At 44.7% G+C, this 21,619-nt stretch overlaps 1 protein-coding gene across 1 annotated transcript; it reads left to right on the top strand.

The window, feature by feature from the left end:
• Nucleotides 1–9,015: 9,015 nt before the first annotated feature.
• APOLD1 (apolipoprotein L domain containing 1) lies at nucleotides 9,016–12,580 on the top strand. The gene has a single exon (XM_032645495.1). It carries the CDS (start codon nucleotides 9,081–9,083, stop codon nucleotides 9,819–9,821), a length of 741 nt encoding a protein of 246 aa, XP_032501386.1. The 5' UTR covers nucleotides 9,016–9,080; the 3' UTR covers nucleotides 9,822–12,580.
• The last annotated feature ends 9,039 nt before the right edge of the window (nucleotides 12,581–21,619 follow it).

Here is a 21,619-nt window from a genome sequence, read left to right as displayed (position 1 = left end):
ATATACACCCTTGCTTCACTATAATATTTAATGTGGAATGACTGAATTCTTCTTATTAAAAATAGGCTTTAAACAAAGTTAAAAAAGAAAACCAGTATCTAACATTCTCTTGTCTACACGAGGCACGCTAAAAATGAAACTATTCAAATATCTGAGATTTGAGGGAGCACTTAAGATTTATTATGCTTCTCTACATACAGAACAAGCAGGTGTTATAATCCAGGTTGCAATGATTGTTGCATATGTCTAACTTGGGAGAAAATGAGTAAGCCTGGGAGAGAAAGAGACAAAGGTAATTGTTTCCTGGTGTCCTGGGAGATAAGAGAATCTTTACGGCTATCGAAGGGATGTGAACCCAGCCGCAGTCTTTCTGGCACCAGAGGAAAAGGCATGTGGTAAAGATGTTACTATAATAGGGCCCATGGGGCCAACGCATCTGTATTAATGATGTAATGTATGTTTCACCCACATAATCCCAGGTATTCTGTGCAGGTGTGCACACCTGTGGAAGAGAAAGTGGAACAAACTTAAACTGGCTTCAGTTTATCACGTTAGGGAGGCTGGGGCAATTGAAGAGCTCCCAGTGTCAGATTTGTGCAGAACAAGCAAGATTTTCCAGGAAGAGGCAATTATGATAGATTCGCTCTTTAAAAATAAAAATCATATTATCAAGCCGTGATTTTCAAAATTATATTATATTGAATTAAAAACAGGTAAACTGATCAGTAAAATAGAATAGAGTTTCTAGAAGTAGATGTAAACAACAGTAACAAATCAATAAAAGACAAAGACAGTAATAACACATCTATAGAAAAGCATATTACTATTTTATAAAAGGGATCATTCTGGGCAAGAATAGCTTAACTCCCACCATGTACTATAATAAACTCCAGGTGGGTCAAATTAGATAAAAAACAAAGATGTTTTCTTTTTCTTTTTTTCCTCCAAGCATCAGTTTCCCTTTCCCTAATATACCACCCCAACCATAATTTCCTAGTGTGAATTTTTTTCTGTCTGACTATATGTAGTGTTGGTGGGAGGGTAAAGTTCTGTTACTATTTTCCATTTGGAAGCTGAAGGTGATTTACCCTTTCTCTAACCACCCAGTACAGCCAGGGGATGGGCCCTTGACCTAAGCTCAGCCAATCCAGTGGTCACTCCTAGAACTTTGATTGTGATGCAAGGACAAGAAAGAACAGTGGGCCTTCCCTGGTGGCACAGTGGTTAAGAGTTCGCCTGCTGATTCAGGGGACGCGGGTTCGTGCCCCGGTCCAGGAAGATCCCACATGCCGCGGAGCAGCTGGGCCCGTGAGCCACGGCCGCTGAGCCCGCACGTCCGGAGCCTGTGCTCTGCGACGGGAGAGGCCACAGCAGCGAGAGGCCCGCATACCGCCAAAAAAAAAAAAAAAAAAAAGAACAGTGGTTGGTCAGTGACACCCTAACAGGTCATTCCAACTACAGACCAGCTGCTGTTCTTCCAGCTCTGGTACTACAGAGCTCCTTGGTCCTTTCCCAATCTCAAGCATGTTTCCTCAGACTCACAGCAATAGTTTGTTTATACTGGCCAGGGTGAGATTCTTTCCATACCCATGTGGAGACTGCAATTCCAAAGAAATAACTGATGAAAGAAAAGACAACATGAAATGGTTGGTGGTGTCACAGCTCATCTCGGCCTATCTCCTTTACAAGGAAAGCACTCTGCTGGATGGTCTGATGGTTTGCATTTCTTCCTCTTGCCTCCTAATACGGGAGAGGTATACTTCTCTAACCCATTGACCTTGTCTTGGCCCTGTGACTTGACTGACCAACAGAAGTGGATATGATGGGTATCACGTCTGAGCAGAAGCTTTAAGAACGATTTGCCAAATTTTGCTTCCAAAATATATATTTTACATTATCCATTCCATTCTGCTACCAACACTGTCCAAACCCATGCTGATCTTGTTCAGCTACTTCAACAGCCTTCTAACTATCTCCTGGCTTTTAGCTGTGTGCCTCTGAAATCCACCCCTCACACATCTGTCAGTGATGGCAAATCTAACCTTAGCCACAGATTCAAAGCCTTCGATAGTTTCCTCTCCTCGACATGGCATTTGAGAGCCATCATGACTTGCCTCCTACCTATCCCGTCAGCCTTATCCCTGGACATCCCCAGCTTCCCACTTTATGCTAGGCAATAGGAAACTGCCTAAAGCATCCCGAACGCTGCACCATGCCTTTGTCCATTCTGTTCTCTTTAGCTCGTCCTCTTCTTCCTCCTAAATTTTTGTCCAATAATCACTTCTGTTCAACTCTCAAGGTTCAGCTCAATATCAGTGCTTCTAGAAGGTTGTACCCAGTGCTCTGTAGGCATGCACTTTCCCTTGGTGCGTTCATCCCTGGCACTTCCCACATGGTATTGAAATTATTTGTTCTGTATCCTTCTTTCCAATGAATTGCCTCCATTCTGGACGGCAGACACGGTATCTTATTCAGCTCTTTATCCTCAGAATCTAGCATGATGTCTGGCACATGTAGGTATTCAATACATGTTTGTGGAGCTGAAATAAACCAAAAATCTTAACCATGAGTATAAGAAAACTGTGAGTAGTGTCACAGCAGCTGGGATTCTTACAAAGCTAAAAACATTATAAATTGGTTCTTCTGGAAAGGCAGTATGACAACATACAACAAAACCAGGAAAATGTTCATTCCCCTTCACTTGATATTTTCCTGTTTGTGAATACTCCCCAAAGAAAATAATCCAAACAGGGAAAATTTACGCAGATGTTCCCGGCAACTCTAGTTAAAATAGTGAAAAAAACTGGAAGCAATCCAAGTGTCTAATAGGGAAATGACTAAGCAAACAATGGGATTATAACATAGATATTAAAAATGACAGGGGTGGGCTTCCCTGGTGGCCGGCAGTGGTTGAGAGTCCGCCTGCCGATGCAGGGGATGCGGGTTTCGTGCCCCGGTCCAGGAAGATCCCACATGCCGCGGAGCGGCTGGGCCCGTGAGCCATGGCCCCCGAGCTTGTGCGTCCGGAGCCTGGGCTCCACAACGGGAGAGGCCACGACAGTGAGAGGCCCGCGTACCGCAAAAAAAAAAAAAAAAAAAAGACAGGGGTGAGGACTCTATCATCATGGAGAAGTGTGTATCTGGAGGAATGTTAAATGGAAAAAAGAACACAGACCAGTGTTTAAACACTAGTGGTTAAGGATGTGTGGGTACGTTAATGAGGATCAGAGGCCAATTTGGAGAAATGAAAATGCATGGTGTTCAATACTCACTGAGTCTTTTCTTTCCTGTGCAGCTCCATGAGTTTATGACAATAATAGTTGAGATCTCATGCAACATAGATATCTTGCAGAATAAGGGCTCTAGGGACTTCCCTGGTGGCACAGTGGTTAAGAATCCGCCTGCCAGTGCAGGGGACGTGGGCTCAAGCCCTGGTCCAGGAAGATCCCACATGCCATGGAGCAACTAAGCCCGTGAGCCACAACTACTGAGCCTGCGTGCCATAACTACTGAAGCCCGTGTGACCAGAGCCCGCGCTCTGCAACAAGAGAAGCCACTGCAATAAGCCCGTGCACCGCAATGAAGAGCAGCCCCCGCTCCAGCAAAGACCCAACGCAGCCAAAAAATAAATAAATAAATATTTTAAAAAAGAATAAGAGCTCTATATTTCCTACCAGGTTCATCAAATTATTATGAAAATAATGACACTTCTTCAAGGGATCAAAATACTTTAATTCAACAAGCAAATCTGAGTTTAACTATGTGCTAGAGCACTTAACATGCTCATGAAATTTACAAAAAACATGGGCAAAGATCCTCAGGTGGATGTGTGTTATTATTTAACTTATTTTTGTTTATTTGGGGCTGTACACATTAGGACCCAGTACAAAAGAAAGTCTGATGAAAGATCTTTGGCCTAAATCTCACATTCACAAATTGTCTCAATTTTACACTTTTGATATTGTCTCCAAAAAGGGTTTTTATGTACAGTCGCTGAGATATACTGAGAAAGGTTAAAAGGAAAAAGCCATCATCACATCACTTTAAACTTGTGTCACACTGCCATGTAGTGCACTGTTTTATAAATCTGTGATTATCTTGTGAATAGCAAAATATTGACATTGTAAGATATAATACATTGCAATTAAATGAAATAAACCACAAATTTTTATATCTTGCTTTAAAATTTCTTCTTTTTTATTTTTTATTGAAGTATAGTTGATTTACAATGTTGTGTTAATTTCTGCTGTAGCGACCAGGATGGATTGTCATACTAAGTAAGTCAGACAGAGAAACACAAATACCGTATGATCTCGCTTATATGTGGAATCTTAAAAAATGGTACAAATGAACTTATTTACAAAACAGAAATAGAGGCTTAAGAGGGGAAGGGATATGGGGATATATGTATACATATAACAGATTCACTTTGTTGTACAGCAGAAACTAACAACATTGTAAAGCAGATATACTCCAGTAAAGATGTAATAAAACCCCCACAGAAATAGTCACAGGTGTAGAAAACAAATTTATGGTTACCAAGTGGGAGCGGGGGAGGGATAAATTGGGAGATTGGGATTGACATATATACACTACTACATATAAAATAGATAACTAATAAGAGCCTACTGTATAGCACAGGGAACTCTACTCAATACTCTGTAATGACCTACATGGGAAAAGAATCTAAAAAAGAGTGGATACATGTATATGTATAACTGATTCACTTTGCTGTACACCTGAAACTAACACAACATTGTAAATCAACTATACTCCAATAAAAATTAATTTTAAAAATTTCTGCTAGGGCTTCCCTGGTGGCGCAGTGGTTGAGAGTCCGCCTGCCGATGCAGGGGACGCGGGTTCGTGCCCCGGTCCGGGAGGATCCCACGTGCCGCGGAGCACCTGGGCCCGTGAGCCATGGCCGCTGAGCCTGCGCTCTGCAGCAGGAGGGGTTACAGCAGTGAGAGGCCCGCGTACCATTAAAAAAAAAAAAAAAAAAAAAAAAAATTTCTGCTGTACAGCAAAGTGATTCAGTTATACATATATACATTCTTTTCTTTATAGTCTTTTCCATTATGGTTTATCATGGGATACTGAATATAGTTCTCTGTCCTATACAGTAGGACCTTGTTGTTTATAAAATTTCTTCTTTTTTAAAAAAATTCACTGAGACCCTTAAAAAATGGAGGTGGCCCAGGCCTCTCTAGATCTCTGGGAGGCCCAGAATGTAATTATCACTTTATCTTTACAATGTGATAGTTTTAACTAGGGGCCCCAAACTAATGGGTTATTAATAACTTAGCTATGTAAAACCTAACTTACAAACTGCTCTCTACTAGCTGTATGGACTGTTTCTGCTGCCATGTAACCAGTGGTCAGAAAAGTCACAGCTTTTACAGAGGTGGTTCACAGCCCTGGTGGCAGTTCAGAATCACCTATGTTTTTTCAGACCCCACTCCAGGACCTAGGTTCTCCAGGGCTGAAGTCTAGAGATTCCTATGCTTTGTTCCTGTTTTCTTTCCTGCACTGCACTGTATTTTCTTACAGTTCCAGGACTCAGATTTCAAGCTAGTACTGTTAATTGTATGGTTTAGCTGCATCATAGGTTTAACAGATCTGAAGGTCAGTCACCATTTTCAATAGAACCTCTCCAGGGTGATGTGTTATAAGGGCCCAAAAAACAATTTAGAAAAGAAGTTTGAGGGTGCAGTCCACAGATTTTGGGAGGAACTGCCTATATAACACTTTTAATCAAAATACCTTCAGTTATTCCTCAAATTTCTTATTGTGCTTAAATATATGAAAGTAAATAAATACTGAATCTAAGTGTTATGTTCAAGTGTCCATTCTTAGAAATGATGTGAAGGAGCAGGTTTTTATAAGCAGTAAAACCGCAACAAGCCCAAACTGTCAAATGACTGAATCCCTTTTGCTTCATAAAAACACAAACCTGGGGCTTCCCTGGTGGCACAGTGGTTGAGAGTCCGCCTGCCGATGCAGGGGACGCGGGTTCATGCCCCGGTCCGGGAAGATCCCACATGCCGCGGAGTGGGTGGGCCCGTGAGCCATGGCCGCTGAGCCTGCACATCCGGAGCCTGTGCTCCGCAACGGGAGAGGCCACAACAGTGAGAGGCCTGCGTAGCGCAAACAACAACAACAACAAAAACCCCACAAACCTGAAGAATATGGCTTTATAACATAAAGAAAAACAAATTCCAGGATGTGGGCTGAGGTCAGTACCCGTGCTGTCCATTCTCCTGTACCTTCTCCTCTTCTTCCTAGTTCTGTACTATGGTTACTGATGCTCTGGAGATGATGACCCCCTCTGTGTCCCAGCAACAGTCGCCATCCATGAAATAAAGATTTATTTGTGCTCATCTAAACCCAAAACACACAAGAAAATGTCCAGGGCAGTTAGAGGAGCATATGGGAACTGAGAATCAGGGTTACATTGTCTCACTTCCTGCCTACCCTACTCCCCGTTCACCCTACCTTACATTCCCATCGGAGTGATTATGTCTATGGGGTCAGAGGAAGACATTTTCCTATTTCTTACCTCAAAAGCACAGACAGACACTGAAGGCATCTGACTAAGGGTTATGTTTATCCTTTGAGGAGCTGTTACCAGAATATTTGGACTTGGATCAAATTCAGAAAAATCAAGTTCAAAAGGACCGTGATTGTGAGAGCAGCAAATGGCATGGTATTGATCAATGCAATGTCTAGTTATAATGGTGGTGGATTTAATTGTGTTCCAGAAAGATAAGGCTGTTAAGGTTTTCCAGATGAACCAGAGATCTGAGACAATAATTATTTAAGTTTAAATCCACTTTGGCCTTCCTTATTTGAAGGTAAGAGTGTTAGAAGAAGGATGATATATCTGGGACCCTGTGGTAGGAAGCTTCCAGGCTGAACTGCCACCACCTATGTGATTGCCCCAGAAAGCATCCACAGATGCTATACATGTTTTCCTCTCCCGAATGATCCAGAAAATTGCCCTTCAGCCCGTGCTTCATTACGTGGGGTAGAATGCATTCATATAACTATTGCCTGGGCTACAATTGCTGCTTCAGATGAAAACCCAGGAAGCCGAATCCCTGCTGCTGTTGAAAGTGTATAATTAGCTCCTTGTGCAGCCTGACCCCATTGATTCTTCTGACGCATTTGGCTTGAGGTGTGCCCTTTCTGGGACCTCCAATATCTTCTCCACAGCTGGAGATGCCCCAAACTGCACGCAGCACTTCCTGTGGGCGTGGTTTTGCATTCTGAGGGCTGTGCGCAGAGTGAACCACGTGTTTCAAATGCTCACAGATTCACGGTGCTTCTTTTAAAACACAGGAGTGGGTTGCGAGTGGCTCCGTTAGACACAAGAGAATCCCCTCCTTCCTTTTCTTTTTAAAAAGTGAATTTGTAATGGTAGCCTCTCAAGAAACCTATAATTGGTCAGCCTGGGGTGCGTTAGATGTCCTACCAGATAACGTCATTAGCTATTCTCAGGAGAGGAGAGGAAAGGCAGGGTATGCCCCCTGGGACAATGACAACACTTGTTTCAAGTTGGGGAAGAGCCTGTGGTTCTTTTCCTGCGTTTGGAGGAAAGCGAACACACAATGTTCATTTCCTAAATACGGGATGTGCTGCGAGGCTGGTGTGTCATTTTCCACCATGTCACATCCTTCTGGATGGAGGCAGCAGGGGCCAGGACAGGAAATGGCAAATTCTCAGAATGAGACAAGGCTTTCCCAGTGCAGTCATTGGCTCTCTGGAACTATAAAGCGTGCTCATCCAGAAACAGCCTCAGATTTTTCTTTCCCGGAGATCGCCTGAAGTGAATGGTAAGTGGGGAGGCCAGAGGGATGCTGTCTGAAAAATAGCCATTGGACTTGTAATACTGGGGTTATATCCTTGGTCTGTTATATATTTTGAGTAACTTTGTCTCATTTTGCTCAGAGGTGTCTTTATCTGTAAATTTGTCAGTGGTGGGTGGAATTATGGAGGCATGCAAGTAAAGTGAAGACTTAAGAGTCAGGAGACCAAGATTCTAGACTGGGCTCTGAAGAACCAGCTGCATCTAGAATGTGTCTGTGTTTCGATTTCCTCATCTTCCAGTTGAGAATGATGATTTCTGCCCTGATATCTCACAGTAGTGAAATCTTCCATTTCTGTGGCTTCTGTGCCTCTTCCAAGAAGTTCCTGATAATAAGGAGTACAGTGGATATGAAGGGAGGGATTTTTGGCAACTAGGAAGGATGTACTTTTACCCAGGATGGACAGTTCTCTCTGTCAGTCATCTTCAATTGGCTTCATTTCAACTTGGTACAGGTAGCCCTCGGTGAGTTGTTAAAAAATTTTGGCCACTTTTAAAATCGTTCCTCACTTTTTAAAGGAAGCTTTCATAATAAAGGGACATAGTGGTGCTAATTTAATGTAATTTATTTTTAATTAAGCACACATCAAAGAATGAAATTTCTGAAGACCCGATGAGCTCTAATTAGTGGCGCAAACCACATCTTAGGCTTGATTCTAAGATAAGAGACGGGGGGGAAAAAAACAAGCAGAAGAGTTGCTTCAGGCGCGCATCTAACTTAGAAAGATTAGTTTCCTTACACTTGATAGACGGTGTGATTTTTGAGTTTTTGGTGGCTTGTGTTTTTCACTCATCAGAGAGAAAAAGAAGAAAACAACCCTTTTGCAATAAGAGTATTGCAAAACTCTTAGGATCCCAGTCTTCATGTAAGGAAAGGGCCTTGTAAAGGGGTACAACGTAAGGCTTGCAAAGTGTCACCTTTCAGAGAAGAGGCCTTAATATTGCAGTGGACTTCTAATACCACCACTCCCTTATTTAACAGATAAGAAAATCCATCCTTGGCGTACCCTGGGAGAAAAAGCGGACAAGAGCATTCTTCCTATTGGCTTACTCGGATTTAAGGTCCTGAGAACTGGAGGACTTGTCCCAGATTACAGAACGGGTCTTTCAGAACTTGACACATGACTCACTGGAAAATGACCCGTTTCCCCTTGGGTGGAAGCATCTGTTGTGCTTGACTCCGGGCTAATCGCGTGTCGTGTCCCCGCAGGGCATGGAGGGGCCGGAGGCCCGGGAGCTGCAAGGCGCGGATGCGCTGCGCCGCTTCCAGGGCCTGTTGTTGGACCGCCGCGGCATGCTGCACGGGCAGCTGCTGCGCCTGCGCGAGGTGGCCCGGCGCCTCGAGCGCCTCCGCCGGCGTTCCCTGGCGGCCAACGTGGCGGGCAGCTCGCTGAGCGCGGCGGGCGCGGTCGCAGCCATCGTGGGACTCTCGCTCAGCCCCGTCACCCTGGGGGTCTCTCTGCTGGCGTCGGCCGTGGGGCTGGGGGTGGCCACCGCCGGAGGGGCCGTCACCATCACGTCCGACCTCTCCCTGATCTTCTGCAACTCCCGGGAGCTGCGGCGGGTGCAGGAGATCGCGGCCACCTGCCAGGACCAGATGCGCGAGATCCTGAGCTGCCTCGACTTCTTCCTTCGCGGGCAGGGCCGCGGGGACCGCCAGCTGCTGCAGAGCGGGAGGAACGCGTCCATCGCGCTGTACAACTCGGTCTACTTCATCGTCTTCTTTGGCTCCCGCGGTTTCCTCATCCCCAGGCGGGCCGAGGGTGCCACCAGGATTAGCCAGGCCGTGCTGAAGGCCAAGATCCAGAAACTGGCCGAGAGCCTGGAGTCCTGCACCGGGGCTCTGGACAAGCTCAGCGAGCAACTGGAGTCCAGAGTCCAGCTCTACACGAAGAGCAGCCGTGGCCACGACCTCAAGATCTCTGCTAACCAGTCCGCTGGGCTGTTTTTCTGAGAATATCTTTTCCCCTTAATGACCGGGGCCAGAAACCATCCCCATGGGATGCTCCAGATTTGTAGCTCCCTCAGGAAAACACCAAGTTGGGTTAGGAGCTGAATGCAAAGGATGAGAAAAACTGTTCTTCAACAGTTTGAGAACAGTGGTTTGAGCCGAGGCTGGAGAGGGTTGCAGACATTGCCACCCTTTGGGTCTTCTCCAAGCCCCACTAGGCTTTGAAGTCCTCAAAAAACCTCTAAGAGGAGACACTAGCTTTAAAACCTCTCTGCCAGAGTTTCTGAGTACAAAGAAATCCAGAATCCAGAGCAAATCAGACCCTCTCGGAACTGTGTAGGAGGGTTCAGAACCCAAGAGAGGCACCTCCCGCTAACACGTGTCCCCTCCCCTCTCAGCGTGCCCACTCATAGATCCAGCCTGCAGATGGAGTGGACCTTCCTGGGTGTCTTCATATCCAGACCTCCAAGGTACTCTGAGAGGGGAAACCAACTAAATGGTCACCTAAGTCCCACCCCCTTGCAGAAGAAACTGAGGCCAAGGAAGAGGAAATGACTAACAGCTTCGTTTACTGACATCATAGCGCAGAGAAGGGAGCAATGGCTTTTGAGTTAGTCCTGGGTTTACTGTCTAAGACTTGGCTTACTGGTCTGTAAAATGGATGCTAAAACCTCACCCTGTTGGGAGGTATTAAGTGAGATAAAGTGCCAAGCACAGTGTCTGGGTCACAAAGTGTGGCCCCCTGGGCTGGCAGCGTCACCTGGGGACTTGCTAGAAAGGCAAATTCTTGGCCTCAACTCTAGACTTGAGTCACAAATTCTGGAGGTGGGGCGCAGCAACCTGTGTTGAAACAAGCTCTTGCGGTGATTTGATGCCGGATAAGGTTTGAAAACCGCTGCAAGGGATGGTGGTTTCTGATCCTCTGATGAGCTTTCACGAAGTCTATAGCCTCTCTGGGTTCCGTGGTCTTCAGAGTCATTCACAAAAGGTCAAGGACAGTGTCCCAGAGGTAAAAGAAAGAAGGTGCGTGGGGACGGCTGTGTCAATGCTTCCTGGGGCAATTTCCTGCCAGGTGAACTAAGGGATGTAACAGTATCAGCCCTTTAGAGGGCAGTGTTGCCCACTCGTTGTAAAAACTGGTACAGAAAGGAATGTGAATTTAATGGAAATCGACTTTTATTTCCTTCTCTGAAAACCTCCAGACCATTTTTTAATTATTTATTTTAAGTTTCTTATTTAATTACCGTTTATTATTAACCTTTAATTTTATTTAACCACAACATTAGAAAATAATAGGAATAGCAAGTTGCTGAATGGGAGACTACTGAGGTTCTTCTCGGGAGATGAAGTTGAGTTTGCCTTTCTAAGGTGGGCCATGAGCTGAAAATAGCATTGCTTTCCTTGAATAAGTCTCTCTCCTTCAGAGGGGAATTTTTCCCCCCAGTGTTTTAAATGAACCTTTTAAGTAAATGTGGGAAGTTCTGAATAGAGAGACCAGGAGCTGAATTTAAGCTTACAAATGGAGGCTTGACTTGTCAATATACAGATGATGCAAGCGTATCTATCCTGAAGGTACAAGACTTTGCCAGCAGATAACACTTGACCTGAAAAGCCTTCCCTATTTCGTTCAGGGGGGGAAAAAACCAATTAGAGGCATATGAAGGAAGCACTTGGAAGCCTGATGTCCTGTGAAGTTGGGTTTTATGGGCGATAGACAAATTAGCTTGTGTTATGACGGTGATGTGTTATATTTTCACTTTGGGAGCTGTAAGAAATCTGTAAACTGTCTCTTAGAAAATACTTCCAATTTCTTCAATTTCCATTCCTACAAATGTACTGTTGAAAAGTCTTTGGGACCACATGCACAATAAAACTTGGCTGTATTATTTAATTATCTAATATGCTTTAAATTTACCCAGTTGACCCCCATGCTTCCCAATGATGGCAGGGTGTCTGAGGAAGTGTAATTTCAGTGCTGGGGAGAGGGGTTGATGTTTCTATATTTTTATTTTTCCTATAAATGGCAATGGGTCTGTATCCTGGTTTATTCTGAATTTGGTACCAGTTGTGTTTTTTTAAACCGGTGTCATTTCCTAGATTGCCTGGCACAGATGCTAGCATTTTAGATGACCAGAATGTACTTCACAGGGTTGTGTTATGTTATAAAGGTACAATCACTGCCTAACCTCATCTTTTATTAATGCTTAAGTTTAAATTATATTCTTCCAGTGCCTGAGCTGTTCCCCAGATATAAACTGGGCATTTTTGGAAGCCCCAGTCCCAGCCTCAGCAACAGCAACCATTTCATATTATTAGGGTATTTTGCATGTATCGAAGTCTTAAACTCTTGAAGTTATAATTTCAGTGACCCACTGTACATCTAAGGCAGGGTGTCTACTTTGGAACAATACTTTGCACGTTATAGGAGCTCAGTAGATGCATTTGAATAACTTAATGAACTGCTTAACCATATTAAGAGGAATCTGTTGATAATGAAAGAGCATCTATCCTCTTATGTGTCTGTTATAAAGATGGAAGCCTCTACCAGGATTTAAGTCAAGTTCAGTTAAATGGATCCTAGAGACAAGCATTTTCTTTATTTCTTTTGTGGGAATGTGAATAAGGCTTTTCCTTAAGGCCTTCGTTCTGTAAAACAGATTGAAATGGTATGTTGTAAAGGGAAGAAGAGAAAGGGGTATTTAGATTACAAGTGTACTTGAGAAAAATACCCGAGTTCGAAAAATAAATATGTTCATATTGAAGGTTTAAGTGCTTCTGCTGGTTTCTGGGGTTTACAATCCTGTGGATTGTTTTCTTTCACAATAAAGGAGATTCATTTGGTTCTGCATTTCAAGGGTTCAATAAAGCTACATTCTACTCTATTAAAAAGATAATCCTTAGCAGACATTTCTGATTCTAATCACTTTGATGCATTTGTCCTCAGGCGCCTGTTATTTCCAATGTGGTAAATGCCAAAGTCAAAAGTATTTACTGGGAGAAAAAAGAGAGAGAAGAGTGGTGTAGAAGGCACTGTAGATCAGATATGTCAAACAATTTGTCAACTTGATATATTTCTCACTCAAAGCCTTGGCGTGAAAAGAAAGTAGAAGGAATGGAGATGTTGAGAGAAAGACATTGTGCAGAGATAAATGGGGATACCATTAAATGCAGCAAAGTTTGAATTCCACATTTTTTCCCCATTGTAGCAAAATCAGTCCTTCCCTTTATTGAAATAAATTGCCCAGTCCTCAAACATCTTCTTTTTTTTTTTGGCCGTGCTATGCTGGCTTGTGAGATCTTATTTCCCCAACCAGCGATCAAACCTGGGCCCGGCAGTGAAAGCACGGAGTCCTAACCCCTGGACCGCCAGGGAATTCCCAACTTCTTTTTTTTTTTTTTTTTCGGTACGTGGGCCTCTCACTGCCGTGGCCTCTCCCGTTGCGGAGCACAGGCTCCGGACGCGCAGGCTCAGTGGCCATGGCTCACGGGCCCAGCCGCTCCGCGGCATGTGGGATCCTCCCGGACCGGGGCACGAACCCGCGTCCTCTGCATCGGCAGGTGGACTCTCAACCACTGCGCCACCAGGGAAGCCCTAGATCAATTTTTAAAGAGTTATCAACTCATGTATAGGAATTCCCTTATTATCTAGAAATCAGACTTCCAGCAGTTTCAAACCTTTGAACATAATTATAACCTGAGAAGTAATTGAAAAGAATCCCAGAATCAGCCAAATTAGGCTTCACAAAACCCAAACACTAGAGAGAGGCAGAGAGGGAAGGCAAGGGCCAGCATCTATATTAGGAAGGCAAAACTTTCCCAGGCGTCTCCACGGGACTTCGCCTGGCAAGTCACTGATCTTAACCGTGCAAAGCAAGCTGGGAAATGTAGTACTTTTAGCTAAGAACTAGCTGTTCCCAAAACACCTAGGATTCGGTTTGTAAGGACAAAAAGTAGGATGGACATTGGGTCGAGGGGCCAGCAGTCCAAACAAAGAGCCTACAGTGGTTGCTGCAGTGAGTTGAGAACTTTTGCTGAAGGTAACCTGGAGGTAATCTCGTTATCTGAGTCCCAGCCTGAGTCCGCATCTTGGAAACATCCCTGGATGTTGCACTGTTAATGACTGTGCAACCGAAAAAAGAAAAAAAAAGGCTGTGCTGGCAGGATCCTGGCTGTTTGCAAAGGCCAGCCACAAGCTGGGACCATATCTTTGGTAAAGCATATGGTATTCCTGTCATAAGAAGTAACCTTTTAGTTAATTGCAATAAATCTCTCCTCCTTGAGTTGACAGGAGTTTGGAAAATTGTTACTTTTTGCTCCTGGCAAACTCATAAGAGGAAAGTAAACCCTGCTGTGGTCTGGACTAGGACAAAGAGTGAGCCCTAAGATCTGGAAAGAATCCCTTAGCAACCAGAGAGCTGTTTAGAAGAGGGGAAATTGTGCTGTTGAAGCGAGAGCCCTAAGGGGCAGGAATGAACCTTAGGGACCCTCAGCATCCCCCAGTTCTGACTGGCATTAGCACTGGGTTGTGGAGAGAAGCCCCTCCAACGTGGTCTTGCCTGTACAGATAAAGCTCGTCCATACGAAGCTACGCCTGCAGAGAATGACGTTTAATCCCATTCTGTGTTTCCAGTGTAACCCCAGGGATGGGAGTGCCGGCAGGTTTGCAACCTGATTTGCCCCAGAACTTTAGCAATGAGTCATGGCCAAGGCCTCTGACTCTCAAGAGCACAGGGCAGCCACAGCAGGACTTGTTGCAGCATTTGTGCGCATCCAGTTGCTAAATTAATAAAACAGTTGTAATTGGGAGAAGCTTTTTGTGTAAAGGGAGTTGGAGAAGGGCAGTGATATCTAAAGTCTTTCTTTTAGGCTCCAAATTTCTTGTGCCCGTTTCCCTGGTTGACATGGGGACATTTATTAAAACTGATCTTGTTATTCAAACTGCACTGAACTTATTTATAAAACAGAAACAGACTTACAGCTATCAAAAACAAACTTATGGTTACCAAAGGGGAAACGTGGGTGGTGGGGGAGGGATGAATCAGGAGATTGGCATGAACACACACACACACTATATATAAGATAGATAACCAACGAGGACCTACTGTGTAGCACAGGGAACTCTACTCAATATTCTGGGATAACCTATATGAGAAAAGAATCTAAAAAAGAATGAATATATGTATATGTATAACTGAATCACTATGCTGTACACTTGAAACTAACACAACATTGTAAATCAACTATCCTCCAATAAAATTAAAATTTTAAAAACTGCACCGTCGGGGCTTCCCTGGTGGCGCAGTGGTTGAGAGTCCGCCCGCTGATGCGGGGGACACGGGGTCGTGCCCCGGTCCGCAAGGATCCCACATGCCACGGAGCGGCTGGGCCCATGAGCCATGGCCTCTGGGTCTGCGTGTCCGGAGCCTGTGCTCCACAACGGCAGAGGCCACAACAGTACCGCAAAAAAAACAAACAAAAAACCACACTGTCAAAATTTCATTACAGAACAATACTTTTCTAAATGCTTAAATAAAATGACATTTAGATAATAAAGTTAGAAAATAAATGTGGATATTTAAAGATGATAATGATAGTTAACATTTATGGAAAACTTACTAGGTATTGTTCTAAGTACAATTTGACATGTGTTATCACACTTACAAACATCTTATGAGGTAGACACTGTAATTACCGCATATTATTAGATAAAGAAGGTAAAGAACTGAAAGGTTGTACAGCTAGCAAGAGCTGCCCCAGGATTTGAATCCTGGTAGCCTGACTCCAGAGTTATGCCCTTAGTTCTTCTGAGACCAAGTATATTCCTAATGTAAAATAATGGCCCACAAGAGTGACAACGTTAATAACAAGGCTGACAGATTCATTCATCCAGAAAACATTTCTTGAGTACTCACCTTGCATCACCTACTGTCATTTGTGAGCAATGCAGACAGGGTTCTAGATCTTATGGCCCCAACAATCTAGTCATTCAGGTAGGGTATACTCTGATACCAGTAGGTTAATTGATAAGGAATTAGAATGCAGTTTTGCAAATGGCTAGGATGTGCAAACAGCAATATAGGGGCAATTTGAGAATGATGAAACTTCAGTTTGGATTGTAAAAGCTTGTGCATAGGTATTTTGTAATGCTGCCCCAGACGTCCCAGACATGGCAACATTCTTGTGAACAAAACACGTGAAACGGAAGGATGTGATTAATAAGAGAGTTTTGCTAACTGTTGATGTGTTGGGATGAAGGTATGGAAAAAGCCCACACAGACATGAATAAAGGAATTACTGGTTCAACAGGCCTTTCCAGATCTTGCATAAAAACCTCTGAAAATGAAACTACTTGGGGTCATTCCATCGAAACTACCACTGAACCTGCTTGTCAGTTTTCTTCCTGTTAGGGATGTGTATTCAATTTCAGTATGGTAGCTATGAACTAAATCTGCTGGACACTTGTGGGTGAGTAGACAGGTGTGAATAGGAATAAGACTCTAATAATCATAAAATTATTCAAAATAATAATGCTTTGTCTCTGGATGATTTGTTTTTAACATTGCTCCCTGAGCTTTTGCATGGCCAACACTATTAAATGTTGGACTTTCTTTCTTTTTTTTTTTTAACCATCAACAAGTTATTAATTTTCAAGACCTCAAGGAAAGCATTTCTGTTGATTTCTCTGTTACTCAAAGGACCTTTCTTTGATGTTTGAGCACCTCTGGCAATTCACACTCTACCATCAACTAATTATCACTGGAGGGAATTCCCTGGCAGTCCCGTGGTTAGGACTCCACTGCCTGGTGGCGCAATGGTTGGGGGTCCGCCTGCTGATGCAGGGGACGCGGGTTCGTGCCCCGGTCCGCGAAGATCCCACATGCCGTGGAGCGGCTGGGCCCATGAGACATGGCCGCTGAGCCAGCACGTCCGGAGCCTGTGCTCCGCAACGGGAGAGGCCACAGCAGTGAGAGGCCCTCGTACCGCAAAAAAAAAAAAAAAAAAAAAGGCAACATCGGTATCCCAGCTGCCTACCTTGAAATCTCATTCTCATCTCCCAGTCTTTCCCTCCCTTATTACTCTGATATACCTTTGCCAAGGTGTATCCTTCCTCTTAAATGTCTCTCTAGTGCTTTCTGATCCATTCCACCGCTACCCTAACCCATGTAGGCTTTTACCTCCTAACGCTTCCAACAACCTTCAAACTGGTTTTCCCGATTCCAGGTTCTTTCTGCTCAAATTCATGCTATACTCCAATCCTTGATTCATTGACGTAAATCATGGATTTCCTCATATTACAATCTAATGGAGCATCACCTTACCTAAAACTTGACTCTGAATTTGAATACACACCCCAGAGAGGGTTCCTGCAATGTTTGTTATATTTTAACCGTGGATTCTGATGGGTGATGCTGAGAAGGGCTAAGACAGACTTAATCCTGTGGAGTTCTTTTCATTCATTTATTTATTTATTTAGGTTGCTCCAGGTCTTAGCTGTGGCATGCGGACCTCTTAGTTGCGGCGTGTGAACTCTTAGTTGGGGCATGCACGTGGGATCTAGTTCCCCGACAAGGGATCGAACCCGGGCCCCCTGCATTGGGAGTGCAGAGTCTTACCTCCGGACCACCAGGGAAGTCCCAATCCCGTGGTTTTAATGGAAAAAACAATAAAGTACTTTATGGACTTTGCAAAAAGGGTCGAGTCTGGAAGAACAGGTCCAAGCGGGGAGGAGCCTTAGCAGGGGTATGAAGGTGGAAAGCAGAGGGCAAGCGGCTGGGATAGGCAGGGTTGGGCCATCCCTAGGGGAATATCCTCCATGGAGCTGCAGGTATCCTGGTTCTGAGTGACCTGGAGGGAAGAATCAGACCACCACATACCAACAAAACAAACTGTTTGCAGGACCTTCGATGGTGAGAAACGGGAGCAGAGAGGAAAGGTGGTTGAAATTGATGTTTCACCTCCACAGGCTCTTAAACCTGTGCAGTTGGCATAAAAAGAAAATGCACGCCCAGCTCTAGGTCAGCACTATTTTGTAGCTGAATCATAAATCTATGGAGATGACAATGAACTTCCTGACCTCTGAAAGCTTTCCTCCCCAGAGAGGCCTCCTTTTAAAGGCGTGTTATCCAAAGAAGAGAAGACTTCAGAGTGACCTGGGGTTCCATGTCCCTCCTCTCCAATGTGACCAGTTCTGTAAGCTCTGTCTTGAAGTTGCTAATCCACATTCACCTCTCAGAACAGGAGAGGGGGACACCGGTGTGCAGGAGCTGCTAAGTGAGGTTTTTCCTTTGTGTACCACCCTCAGAGTGGACCTTGTCTCCATACCACTGCCTTACTTACAAGGAAAGCTGTCGGGCTTCTGTCCTCACCAGGAATGACCAATCTTGGCTCAGGGTAATAACCTGTCTCCAGAAGCTCAGTTTAGTTCACGACATCTTTTACACACAAGGATATGGCCTTTCCACATCACAATGGCTGCTTCATCTCTCCTTCCTCAACCCCTCCCATATACACTACACACCTGCAGACACTCGGCTAATCATTCATTCAACTAAATAGTTATTGAGTGCCTACTATTTGCTTGGTCTATTTCTAGGCACTGAGCATAGAGTAGTGAACAAAAACAGTCAAATGTCTTGACTGTCACGGACTTTGATTCTAGTGATGACAGGGAGCACAGACATAAAGAAATAAACGTCTGGTTTGCAAGATGGTGTGTATTTGCGACTGCTGCTTTAACAAGTTATTGCAAACTTAGTGGCTTAAAATAACACAAACTAATTTTCTTACAGACAGAAGTCTGATGTGGGTCTCACTGAGCTAACATAAGGTAGTTGACAGGGCTATGATCCTATCTGGAGGATCTCAGGGAGGATCTGTTTTCTTGCCTTTTCCACCTTCTGCAGGCTGCTGCTTTCCTCAGCTTATGACCCTCTTCCACCCTCTTCAAAGCCTGCAATGATGATTGAGTGCTTCCCCACTGTGCCACTCTGAACTTCTGACTTTTCTTCCACTTTCAGGGCCCTTTGATTACATTGGGGCCACCTGGACAGTCCAAGATTATCCCCCTATTTTAAGGTCAGGTGATTAGTGACCTTTATTCCATCTGTAACCTAATTCCCCTTTGCCATGTAACATAAAATGTTCACAGATTCTAGGGATTGGGATGTGTGCATCTTTGGGGTCATTATTCTGCTTACCATTGGCGATAAGTGCCATGAAGGAAAACAAAACAGGGAGAGAGAGAGAGAGAGTATGGGGAGGGGGTGGTTTGCAAGACCTTGATGACAAGGTGACACTTGAGTGAAGACCTGAAGTTGGTGGGGGAGAGAGCCAAGAGGGTACCTGAGGACAGAGCATGCCAGGTGAAGGGAACAGAAAGGACAAAGAGTCTGAGGCAGAGGCATGCCTGATGTGTTTAAGGAACAGTGAGAGCGGAGTAGGGGAGGGGAAGTGCAGTGAGGGAATGAGTTCGGAGGGATGTCGGCTGGAACATGGAGGGCTTTACGGACAGTTGTAAGGACTTTGACTTTGACTCTGAGATGGGAAATCTTTGGAAAGTTTTGAGCAGAGTAGTGATCTGATCAGACTTAACGTTTTAAAAAGATGCCTTTGCTGCTATGTTGAGAATTCGCAGTTGAGGGAGTGTGAGTAGTGGCAAGCGAACTAGTTAGGAGGTTGGTTAGCAGACTAGATAGGAGGCAAGTGGACTGGTTAAGAGGCAAGCAGACTAGTTAGGAGGCTATTACAGTAATCCAGGTGAGAGCTGTTGGTGGCTGGGAGTGGAGAAGAGTAGTCAGATTCCAGATATATGATGAAGGTGGACCAACAGGACTTGTTGATTGGATGTGGGAGCCGGGAAAGAGAGAGGAGTTTGGGCCTGGGTCATTTAGAAGGGTGATGCTGCTATTACCTACCGTGGAGAGGACAGGGAGATGCGAGTCATGGAATCAGGAGTTCAGTTTTGGGCACGTCAAGTTTGAGCTACCTGATGTATCCAGGAGGAAAGATGATGAGACAGTTGAATATATGAGTCTGCAGTTCAAGGAAGGAGGTAGGGAGAGCTATAAACTTGAGGATTCTTAGCAAACAGGAGAGCCATGAGAGTGGATGTGACCACTATGGGAATAAGTGGAACTAGAGAATACGGAGACTAGGTTCGAGCCCCAGCTGGTCCTCTACCGTTGAGTGAGGAGCCAGTGGAGATGAAGGGGGCTAACTGGGAAGACTGAGAAGGAGTAGCCAGCAAAGCAGGAGACAAATCAGGTGTCTCTGGTATCTTGGAAGCCAAGTGAAAAGGGTTTCTCACGGAGGACAGCGCCAAATGCTGCTGAAGGGTCAAGTCAAATGAAGGATGAGAATTGGCCATTGGGCTTAGCAGCATGGAGGTCACTCCTGACCTGCCAAGTGGGAAAACAGAGGCGAAAGTGGTTTTGAGGGACAAGAATTGGAGGCAGCACAGGTGGACCTCTCTCTTGAAGAGTTTTGCTGTCAAGAGGAACAGAGAAGTGGGCCTTAGTTGGAGGGGGATGTGGGGTCATGAGAAATGCTTTTCAAGATGAGGAGAAATAATAGCATGTGTGTATGCTATGGGGGTGATCCAGTGGAGAGGGAAGAACTGATAGTCCGGGAGGGAAAAGGGAGACTTGAGAGGAACGTCCTAGAAGGAGTAAGCGGGGGTGGGATTTAGCCCCAGAGCACGGGTGGAGGCGTGGCCTTCGTTTGGTAGGAGCATTGAAAGCACACCCGGGACTTCCCTGGCGGTCCAGCGGTTAAGACTCCGAGCTTCCTCTGCAGGGTGCCTGGGTTCTGATACCTGGTTGGGGAACTAAGACACTAAGATCCCGCATGCCAAAAAAAAAAAAAAAAAAAAGCACATCCTTTGAATGAGAGGGAAGGTGGGCAGGTGATTAGATGGGTGTGGGAACTTGTAGTGGAAAAGTTGAGATTTTCTTCATTTTCCCTTGAAATAGGAAGTGAGGTCATGGGATGAGAGTGACAATGGGAGAGGAACACGGGATGGTTGACAGGTCATTTAGGAGAGGATGCGCTGAGGAAATGCACTAAGCTTGCCAGGAAGCACGAAGGGCCACTTACAGAGGGACAGTGTGGTGAATGTGTTTTAATGATGTATTGTCGGGGAAGCACAGTTCTTTTCCTTCAGAAGGTTGGCTAGTTAGGGTTCTTAGATTCAAAGAGCAGAAGCTCCTCCAACTAGTTAAGCAGAAAAGGAATTTATTAATTTATGTTTAGACGTTATATATTACTTGCTAATGCATTAAAGCATAACGAGGAAGAATCTCCAAGAAGGTGAAAGTCAGGTTTGGGGGCAATGCAGCCAGAAACAATGCCCCAAGCTGGAGATCGCTGCTCCAGCAGAAACTCCACTGCCACTGTCACTAAGCTAGGATACCTCAGACTGCATGTCCCACAAACGCTCTGGACACCAGAACCTTTGCCACTGCTGCCCACTTAAGCTGGACACCTGTGCCAATGCCAGTGTCTACTTCCTCGCGTTGCTCTTTTCTGAACTAAGCTCTGGAGGGGTGTGTCTGTTTGGTAGAGAGCAAGTCATGTGTCTGAGCCCTGGGTGCAAGGGAGAGTGGGAGAGTGAATTTCTGGTTTCTACTCAAGGAGAAGGACTTGTACGGGGAGAACTTTGCACATCATTGGAAAATTGTCCAAAAGATTTTGGGCTATCACCAAGCATGAGAAATTGTCCAGGATAGCCGTTAATGTTTTATTTTATCTGTTTATTTCAAACACTTAGACATTAAACTTCTACTTAAATTCCTATGCTTCCA

Source organism: Phocoena sinus, chromosome 10 (genome assembly GCF_008692025.1).
Source record: "Phocoena sinus isolate mPhoSin1 chromosome 10, mPhoSin1.pri, whole genome shotgun sequence".
Lineage (NCBI taxonomy): Eukaryota > Metazoa > Chordata > Mammalia > Artiodactyla > Phocoenidae > Phocoena > Phocoena sinus.
This window is presented reverse-complemented; position numbering and strand designations above follow the sequence as displayed.